We start from the raw sequence: 10,041 nt of genomic DNA, 5'->3' as shown, positions 1-10,041 counted from the left end.
ATAATTTGGAGTATATGATAAAAATAATTTTGTTATAATTTGGAGTATATGATTTTTTTTTATAGTTTTGTCTGATTTCTCTCTCAATTAAAGTTTTTTTTTTTTGTATGCTAGGATTCGAATTCAGAGATTTAGTTTCTTGAGATTGTTAACCACCTAAGCCAACCTAATTAGTTGGAGTATATGATTTAGTTGGTGATAAATCAGTGAAAATATGGTTGTATCTATTGAATGATGACATAATTTATTAAATTTACTAAGTTATGACAAGTCAATTATTTTGCTAATATCGTGGTGGTGCGGAGGTGGATGCTCGGTTTGACGCGGTTTGGAAGATTAAAGTCCCTCATCGTATCCGGATTTTCCTTTGGCTGTGTTTTCATGATAGGATTCTCACCAATTTGGAGCGGAAAAGAAGACATTTGAGTGAGGTGGATGTTTGTTCTATTTGCCATAGGGATCCTGAGTCTATTATTCATGTGCTCAGGGACTGTCCTGTGAGTGTTCTTATTTGGCGGGGGTTTCTTCCACCGAGTTCGTGGGGGTGGTTCTTTGAGATGGCTAAAGAATCTTAGCTTATTGACTATATGGTGGGTTCTGATAAAATGTTTGGGATTCGGAACTGGGTTAGTCTTTTTGCTGTGACGGTTCATAAACTTTGGACTTAGAGGAACTTAGAGATCTTTTGTAATGGTGAAGATATCCCGGGTGATCGAATTGCTTCGATCCATAGAACTTTGGATGGTGTTACTGTGGCTTGGGAGGTCTGGCCGAAGTTGAATGTAGGGGGAGGCAGGCGGAAATTGCTTCAGTGGCAAAAACCGGATAAGGATTGGTTTAAACTCAATGTGGACGGCTCCTCTAATGTTTCGACGAGTCAGATTGCTTCAGGTGGCGTGATTAAGGACAGTTCGGGGAACTGGTGTAGGGGGTTTACTCAAAATGTCAGTCAGGGTGATATTTTAACTGCTAAACTGTGGGGGATACATGCTGGTCTTAAGTTAGCGTTGAATTCTAATTGTCGGAGGTTGATTGTGGAGTCCGACTGTCTTCAAGCGGTTAGTTTGGTTAATTCAGATACGCCTCTTCATCACCCGACTCGTGCTTTAATTCGGGGTATTAAATCCCTTATGTCTCGGTTTGAGAATATTGCGGTGTGCCACATCTACAGGGAGTGTAATAAGTGTGTGGATTTTCTTGTCCGTTCTGCTATCGGTCTGGCGCCAGGTACTACGGTGTTACAGACAGCTCCTACCTTGTTATCTCCTCTTCTTTATGAAGATCGTGCAGATATGCCATGTTTGAGGCTTCTGGCTTCTTGATTTTTTTTTCGATTCTGTTGCTATTTGTTCTTGTTTTGTCTGTTATCTAAATATATATATATATATATATATATATATATATATATATATATTACTAATATATTATGCTTCTAAGTTTATTATTTTTTTTTTATCACATTTGAACATCTATTTATTATTTTTCTGTATTAGTTAGTCTTATCAATATAATTTCATTACAATTTCTATATTTTGTTAAAGATACATGTTTAGTATTTTAGGCTATTGATTTGAATTATTTTTGATATGGTGGAGTGTAAAAATATATTTAATATTAGCAGATAAGAGTAATTTTACGTGAATTCCATAAATGTAGTAATTTTATCTTTAATGTTCGGCAAGTTTGATTAATTTCAAATATTTTTTTCTCAGTCATGACTTTTTGTTATTTTCATTGTGTGCGTGTTAACATACAAATATATGTATACATGAAAAAACCGTGTTATGCATGCATTGGAAAAAAAATAAATCTAAATATTTCATCGAGTTTAAAGATATTTTATTTCCGAATTTATTATGAAATTATAAAATAACCCAATTTTTTTTATAACCAATTGATAGATAACTAGTGCAGTATACGGGAACAAAATTTATATTTCTTTTAATGATGTTAGAAATTAATCTAACTTGTCAAAATGAAAATAAAAGTGTACCATTCATATCCCTTATCCAAAAATAATTAATCGCATTATTTTATGAATTATTTTCCTAACATTAACTAATCTTTTATTAATAACTATGTCATTATTATGCTTCACTTTTTGCTAAAAAATTATCTAAGGATCCGTTTATTTCACATGTTCATGTTTGATGTTTGTTCTTATTGTCAGATGTTTGCTGTTACTGATATCTAACATATTGATAACGTGTTATCTGAATTTGGTCTCGTGGTTCGACCGTGACGATGATCCGACGTCGTATTAGGGTCTATAAAACAGTAAGCAAGTCAGACGGGACCAGAGTCCGACAAACCCGCTCCAATGCCTAAGTCAGTGCCTAAGTCAGTTTATGGTCACAGATCGAATGGAAAGGAATTGACTAGTTTAGAGATAATAGTTTAACGTACCGAACCAGTGAGCTACAAAATATGCTAGAACGGTAGAGAGGTGGGTCCTATCACTCCAAGGCGGGGCCTTCGACAAGGAGATCCACTTAGTCCGTTTTTGTTTCTCATCTGTGCGGAGGGCTTATTTGCTCTATTATAGGCCAAAGAAAGAGCATGAGCGATTCATGGCTGTCAGATTGTACACGCGGCTCCACGCATTACCCATCTGTTTTTTTTACCTACGATAGCTACTTGTTTTTTTTTTCGAGCTGATGCTATTGAGACCTCCATGATTCATCAATGCTTAGAAACACATGAAAAAGCTTCAGGCCAGTGTATCAACTTCGAGAAGTCTGCTCTACTATTCAGCACAAATACTAGTGGGCCTGACAAGGGGTTGTGTAGCTTTATACTGAGAGTCCAGGAAGTTGATGATTTGGTATTTTACTTGGGAGCTCCGACAGTTGTAGGACGAAGCAAAATGCAAAGCTTCAGTTTTCTTAAAAACAGAATGCGAGCTCGACTAAATGGAAAGAGAAGTTTCTCTCCCGAGCCGGAAAAGAGGTATTGGTAAAATCTGTTCTACAGTCCATTCCCACCTATATTATGAGCGTATTCCTATTGCCTACTCAATTTTGTGATGAGGTACAAAAACTTTTGAATCGGTGAATGGTGGGAAAACGATAGTACTACGGGGTCCAACATTCACTAGATGGGCTACGAAATACTATGTATGCCGAAATGTCAAGGAGGTCTCGGCTTTCGCCGTCTCCGGGAATTCAACGAAGCGCTTCTAGCAAAAGAAGCTTGGCACCTCCTTCAGGAGCCTCAATCATTAGTTGCTTCGATACTAAATGCACGATATTACCCCTCCACTGCCTTCCTTCAGGCAGAGATAAGGCATAACCCGTCCTACATCTGGCGAAGTATTCTGTTCAATCGGTCATTACTTCAACAAGGCCTACATCGTAAAATTAGCAATGGATCTTCGACTTTAATGTGGGGCGACTCTTGTCTACCGGATCAGATTAATCAACTCATAACTAGCCCTCACCATGACAGCTTACCTTCGGGGCGAGTCTCGGACTTACTGCTGCACAACGGATAATGGGATCAGAGTTTGATTAATACGATATTTAACGACAGGGATCGTCAACTCATTCTATACGGTAAAGTCAGGGAATAGAAATTCAAGCAATCGAGAGCAGATAACAACATCCAATGGACATCCGTATGGCAACTGAAGTCAGCACCGAAGATTAAGAACCTCATTTGGTGTCTACTCTCGGGTTGCATTCCACTATTGTGTAACTTGCAGCTCCGCCATAGCACATTATCACCTCTATGTCCGATTTGTACTGATTGTCATGAGGATGAGAATCACACATTCCTCAAGTGCTCCTTTACTCAACATGCTTGGAAGGCTTTTTTTTAGATGATCGGATAAGGTTAGTGCTAGATTTCAAGGAATGGTTAGCACACTCGATAGTATCCTAAGGGTCGAGACATGACTGCATGATCTCTTTTCTTGTTTGGTGGCTGTGGAAAAACCGGAACAACTGTGTTTGGAACCAAACGCGGGAGCAGCCCTAAAAAGTAGTCCGTTTAGCAGCGAGGGATTCGACGGAATTGCAAGCAGCCTGGGAGCTGCGACACTTGGCTGAAGCAAGTACAAATGTAGACGCTGACAGGTGGATTCGGTCGTTGGGAGAGAGGTTGGTGTGCAATGTGAATGCAGGATTGTTCCACTATCAGGGCTACTGCTCTTTCAGATTTCTGCTAAGAGACCAGGAAGGAACTTGTTTATCGGTCAGTCATGCTGCTATGATCGGCTGTTTCGAGCCAATTGTTGCGGAAGTAATGGCGGTAAAAGAAGCACTCTCCTGGCTCAAAGCAAAGGGATATAAGAATGTGGAAGTACAAAGTGACTGTTTATCAGTGGTTCAGGCAATTAAATGTCGAAATCATACTATATCTTACCTTTTCGATACCATTTTTTTTATTGTATTGATCTTATGAGTTAGATAACGTTTCTATCTCCTTTGTAAAACGTTCACCGAACTGTGCGGCTCATAGCTTTGTCCGAGCAGTCAATTCAGTGTGTGTTTGTGGAGAATGGCCTAGTGCCCCTCCGTTTTTGTCCAACATTCTTTTCATTGATATCAGCCAATAAATTCTATTTTTTCCTATAGAACAAAAGTTAAGAGCTAAACTGTTGAATAAATCAAGTTAAAAGTTAAATAGTATATATTTTTAATATGAAAACTAAAATGTAGAGATTAGTAAATTATTTACCTAAATTCTATGTAAATGGAAATTACATAATATAAAAAGGTAGATTACATTTACGGCCTCTTAATTTATCCTTCTTTTCATTATGACCCTTAAGCTTTAAAACCGCTAAATAATACGAGTTGGTTTCTGAACTTTGCACTTTATTAACATACGGTGGTTTTCACCTGGTCACTGACTAACCAAGTGAATTTGGTCAATCACTATTAAATCTAAGCTTATTAAAATCCTATGGCAGAGATTAAAATTATCGTACCGGTGACTACCTGGTCAGTCACTGACTATATGAAAATTAATGTATTAACATAATGACATTTTTCATTGTTGACTAGTGAAAAATAATTGATAACAGCCTCAAAATGGAAAAATCGAAAAAATTAAAGTTGTTTGAAACTACATTTTCCATGAAACCACCGCCTTCGATTTTTTTAAATAACTATTTCAGAGCTTTCTTCCTCCAAACAATTATTTTCACTCTTTTAGCTTAAACAACACTTAAATAACCTCAAAAAAAAAAAAAAAAAAAACAAGGATTAAAATTGATTAGAGTATCATTTTGACCAGCTCTACACTATAATATTACTTGCTATTGGGGTGGTTATTTTGATCAACGGTAAAATAAACAATTATGTTATTAAAGTGCAAAATTCAAAGACCATAATGTTCAATTTAGACGATAATGAAAATAAGGACAACTGAAGGACCATGAATGTAATTTACTCCAATATAAAATAAGATATTAAGTTGTAAGTTATGTTTATATCCTACAGATATTTTAGTTAAAATCAAAATAAAACAAATATTACAGTATCAATGAATTTAGTCAATTCAAAGATAAAGGAGTGCTTTCAAAAAAAAAAAAAAAAGATAAGGGATAATTGTGGCATCCCTCAACTCCCATTACATGATGACCTCAACATTCTTTATGACCTATAAAATTCCCTGCTCACATGTTCATGTCACCCCACCCTTTGTCATATCCAACTCCTCACATCTTTCTTTCTGCTCATATGAATCACAATATTACATTAAAAGCTTTTCTTTTAATCCTTCATTCTCTACTTTATTGGAAAACAGCAGAAAGTTGAAGTCAGTCCAACTTCGTCATCCCACTATGTTAAAAGCTAAGACAGAACAGCAAATAAAAACCTCTTTTTTGTTGGAAAATAATATTTTCCATGTTTAGCTACAGCACCGAAAAACGAGATGCAGTGTTGGGTAACTACTATTTTAAAACCTTCTTCGTATATTTTGCTATTGACTAACCTAAAATTTTCCTTTTACTTATTTTCCTAACCAAACAAACAACAAGAAAATAAGGAAAATATTTTCCTGTGTAAATTAATTTTTCTTTCAACTTAATAACTATTCCAACAAGTGGGAGTAAACATGTACTGGATTATACAAACAGGGACAAACCTGTTAAAACTTACCCTTCCAAGGTCTATTGAACATAATCACAAACACCAATACTACAAATCATTATACTCATTCCCTGAAACAAGTAAAAACAGTAACTCAGTAAGCATTTATCAAGATTCAAGCTATTAAAATATGGGGTTTGATGCAGAAATGTAGTTCCACAAGAGAAAAGCTACCAACTCATAAAATCAAACAGTGACGCTTTTTCTAATGTTCTGATCCATCAAATAAGCAATAAATTTCTCAACAATGTTTGCACTTCTCATAAGAATTACACTTTCATGTACAGTGTTAATTCCTATTGCCTAATATTTTCATGTTTAGGAACTAACTACTTGCAGCAGCTGAAAATTTCAAGTTCTTAGACTTGTTCTATGATTGCCTCCTCAAATGATTTAAGAAGAACATACAGTTAAAAATAAACGAAAAATTACATGTACCTTGAGCCAGTGCAAATGATTACGAAGAGAAGCTCCAGAAACAATCACCTCCATAGGAGCTAGCTTTGATAGAATCAATGAATTTAGTCAATTCAACCCTAAAGCAATCAAGAAATTTTAACTCTATTTTAATACAGCTATCAATTCTCCCAACTATATGTTCCTGTACATCTTGTTTTTGAAATGCATCAAACTGGTTCAACTATGAACAACAAAATAATTATTCCCGAGAAAATATTGTGGGTGCACTACCTCACTGAAATGGCGGTGTCACGAACGAAAACCTTTGAGAGTGAGAGCTGGTATGATAAAGATTGATGTGATATATTGCCTTGGACACTAGTTCTCTCAACTCAGGATGTTGTGCAACCACAGTCCGGTCAGCCCCCTCAAGTGCAGTCAGCACCCTAGCTTGTTCAATAGCGTCATTATCACCGGCATGTAATACAAGATAACAGAGGAGAATAAACCCATTCAATTGGGTCCGTTCACTTCCCCTAAGCAATCTCATCAACGGTTGTACGCCATTGGACTCTACTATTGCCTTTGAATGTACATCACACAGATAATTATCTGGACAGGCAAACTTCCCAAGTGCAATGGCAGCTTCTGTTGCCACTTCTTGGCTTCTATTACTAAGCTGCGCAACTAGAGGGCCAATAAATCGAGTCTCTTTAGCAGGAAAAGTTCTAGCCAGTGAACCGAGAGATTTTATAGCAGGAATTTTCAATGTAGGGCTATCCAACTCTTTAATTATCCTCAAGAGCTGATCAACAGCAACCTTGGCAGCAGGGGAATTAGACTTGAAAGCTGAACGCCGAAGGTCAGAATTGGATTCAGCTGCAGAAGTTATTTCCTTAATAGTCATCAAACAATTGTATTGCAACTCCCCTTCTTCTTTCTCAATCAATTTTGCTAAACAAAGCAGCCCCTTTGTATCTGTTATCCGCTTACTATTCAAAACACTTCCACGAGCAAGCATCCATAAAGCCTCTGCACAACTAATTTTCAACTTAAGCTTAATTTCAGGCTTTTCATTCTCCCTCTCTTTCCTATATCCTCCCCTACTACTTCCCTCTGAATGAGAAAATGAATTCATATGTGGCCTATAATGGTGGTTGTTTTTTGATCCATTTATCGAAGTTTTCTCCATTTCTTTATTTATCTGAACAATAGAATGGATACTCGGTTTACCTGGAAGAACCATTTGATCATCGGAGAAAGTCTCGAACGATAACAGCGTTACAAGTGGTCGAATTGCATTTTGTCTAGCGAAATCATCCTGCGCAAGAGAATCATGCTCCGCCATTCTTGCCACCAGATCGGCCATCAAAGCCTGAACCCTCATAGGAGAATCTGCCAGTCCCTTTACTATCATTTGAACCCCTTGTTCATTCACAATAGTCCTCACCCTTTCCTGATCATTAGCCAAGTATATAAGCGCAGTTGCCCCTGCAATTTGCGCCTCTGGCGAACTTGTTTCCTTCAACAGCTTCAACAGTGGTGGCACTCCGCCTTCTTCCACTATAATTTGCTTGTTCCTATCGTTATCTCTGGCAAGCTGCGCAAGTTGATTACCAGCTTCGATTTTCTCCATCAACGGTCGCAAATGAAGAGAAGCAATCGAAGACCAAACCCAAGCAAGAATAGGATCATTACTCGCAATTGGAGGAAGAGTAAGAACAATACCAACATCATCACCTGCAGCACTGCTCCCAAAGCCTAATATACTCTCCAGCCATTTAATATCACCAACCGAAGCTTCAAGAAGATTCTGCACTTTCCTAAAATCGGCAGCACTGATGATCGTCACAACCCGGCGAAGCACACTCCGTCGCTTACACTTGCGGACTAGGGTTAGGGCACGGTCAAGATTCTTATAAACCTCGGCAACGATTCTCCGAACTGGCCGGTCATAGAAAGATTGAACGGAGCCAGTGAATCGGACGAGACAGCGCAGCTTCTCGGAAAGCATATCGGCGTAATTACCGATGTTAAAGCACTCTTGCTTAAAGGAGTCGGCCTCCTCAACAGCTGAGCGTAGTCTCTCGGTGAGGACAATCGGAAAAGTGAGGTCGTCCTGGATACGTTTCTCCTCCATGGACTCGCCGGAGACCGAGTCACAGAGTAGTTGAATGGAATTTGAAAAAGTGGAATTTTACTGTGGCGTGTTTGGATTAGGAAGTAAAACGTAGAAAAGGGGGAAAGGGGAAAGGAAGAGGAAAAAAAAAGTGTGATTTCAAAGGTGTGTTTGGTTGGCAGGTATTTTTATTCTCTGTGGCATCGCATGTTTGTGCGTTTTTTATTTCTTTTATTTTCTGGGGACTTGTGAAGGTTATATGGGAAGTGTTTGGACGGACGGACGGACGGAGGGGAGGGAAACTTGAGTAAAAGAAACGTTTTTTTCTAGAAGGAAAACGTTTTTTTAAGTTGTGGAAAAATGGAAAGAAAACCGACTTTTGAGAGGGAAGGGGGAAATAGGAGAGAAAGTGCAGAGGAATTGCTGGGAGGTAGAACTTAGAAGAATCAGCAGAATCTGATAGGAAAGAAAGAATGCAGGCATAGGTTTTAAAATTTTTCAGGACCACCACATGGTAATAAAGATTTAATATTGGATTTTTTTTTTCTCTTTTGCTTTAAAAAGGGAAAAGATTTGGAAATTTATGTATATTAGTAACCGTAATCAATTTATTACTATATAACATTAAAAAAAACAGTTTTAGAAACTTATTACTACTTTAATACGTTGGTTAGCGGAAGTTAAATATTATGCCCGTGCGTCTTTCCTTTCCTCTAAATTGGACAATAATTTAATTTTTTTGGGAGGAGCATACAGGGTCGATTAAAGTTATTCAAAAGGGTATTCATTGGAGAACTAGGGGAGGAGATTCGATTTCAATATATCATGATCCCTGGTTAATAAATGAAGAAGGTTGTCACATTACCTTTGTTTGCACTATTGAAAACAAACAGTCCCGTTCAATTGCACCCTTGATGACCAACTCCTGTTTGGATCTTCACCGTTTGATTTCATCCTACTATAATCCTATGGCCATAACATTACTTAATTTAATATTAGATAACATATATTTTATTATTTTTTTAATGTATAACCCCTAAAAGTAAGCGACCTGTTTTTGATAGGAACTGACAAAAAAAAAAAAAAAAGTGTCCAACGAGAGAAGTCTTCGATTCCTGCTGCACAAGTCTTCAATTCCTTCTTCTTTGTTGAAATCGATTCCTTTAATCAGTAGGATATGGAAGACTTTATGCTTTTGTAAGAAGAAGTAGGATATGGATGATCTTCAATTCTTTCTTCTTTGTTGAATTGGATTCCTTTAATCAGTAGGATATGGAAGTTTCTTCTTCTTCGACTTCGCCTCAACATTCATGCTTTTCTTCTTTTATAATTAAAAGCTTGTTAACCTATAAAAACAAGCTACCGCTTGATCAGTAGGATATAGATGAATCTTCTTCTTCGACTTTGCTGGGAAATTAATGT

General features: G+C 37.3%; 1 protein-coding gene across 3 annotated transcripts; it reads right to left on the bottom strand.

Moving 5' to 3' along the window:
* Window positions 1-6,055: 6,055 nt before the first annotated feature.
* On the bottom strand, window positions 6,056-9,101 carry LOC136229295 (uncharacterized). 3 transcript variants are annotated; one of them, XR_010689040.1, is made up of 3 exons: window positions 6,792-9,101; window positions 6,540-6,637; window positions 6,056-6,172 (listed from the first exon to the last, which is right to left on the bottom strand). XR_010689040.1 is itself a non-coding variant. In XM_066017986.1 (2 exons), the coding sequence occupies exon 1, from the start codon at window positions 8,638-8,640 to the stop codon at window positions 6,793-6,795; it is 1,848 nt and encodes a 615-aa protein (XP_065874058.1). In that variant the 5' UTR covers window positions 8,641-9,101; the 3' UTR covers window positions 6,097-6,637; window position 6,792. The 3 variants fall into 3 exon arrangements, 1 of the variants encoding a protein (XP_065874058.1); XR_010689041.1 differs by having other exon boundaries at window positions 6,540-6,602; XM_066017986.1 differs by having other exon boundaries at window positions 6,097-6,637.
* Between the last annotated feature and the right edge of the window lie 940 nt (window positions 9,102-10,041).

Source organism: Euphorbia lathyris, chromosome 5 (assembly GCF_963576675.1).
Source record: "Euphorbia lathyris chromosome 5, ddEupLath1.1, whole genome shotgun sequence".
Classification (NCBI taxonomy): Eukaryota; Viridiplantae; Streptophyta; class Magnoliopsida; order Malpighiales; family Euphorbiaceae; genus Euphorbia; species Euphorbia lathyris.
Note: the sequence above shows the minus strand (reverse complement) of the source record. Positions and strands in the feature narration are given on the sequence as shown.

Excerpts from the sequence above, each read along its gene's own strand:
- LOC136229295 (XM_066017986.1), bottom strand. The coding sequence starts at position 8,640 with ATGGAGGAGAAACGTATCCAGGACGACCTCACTTTTCCGATTGTCCTC.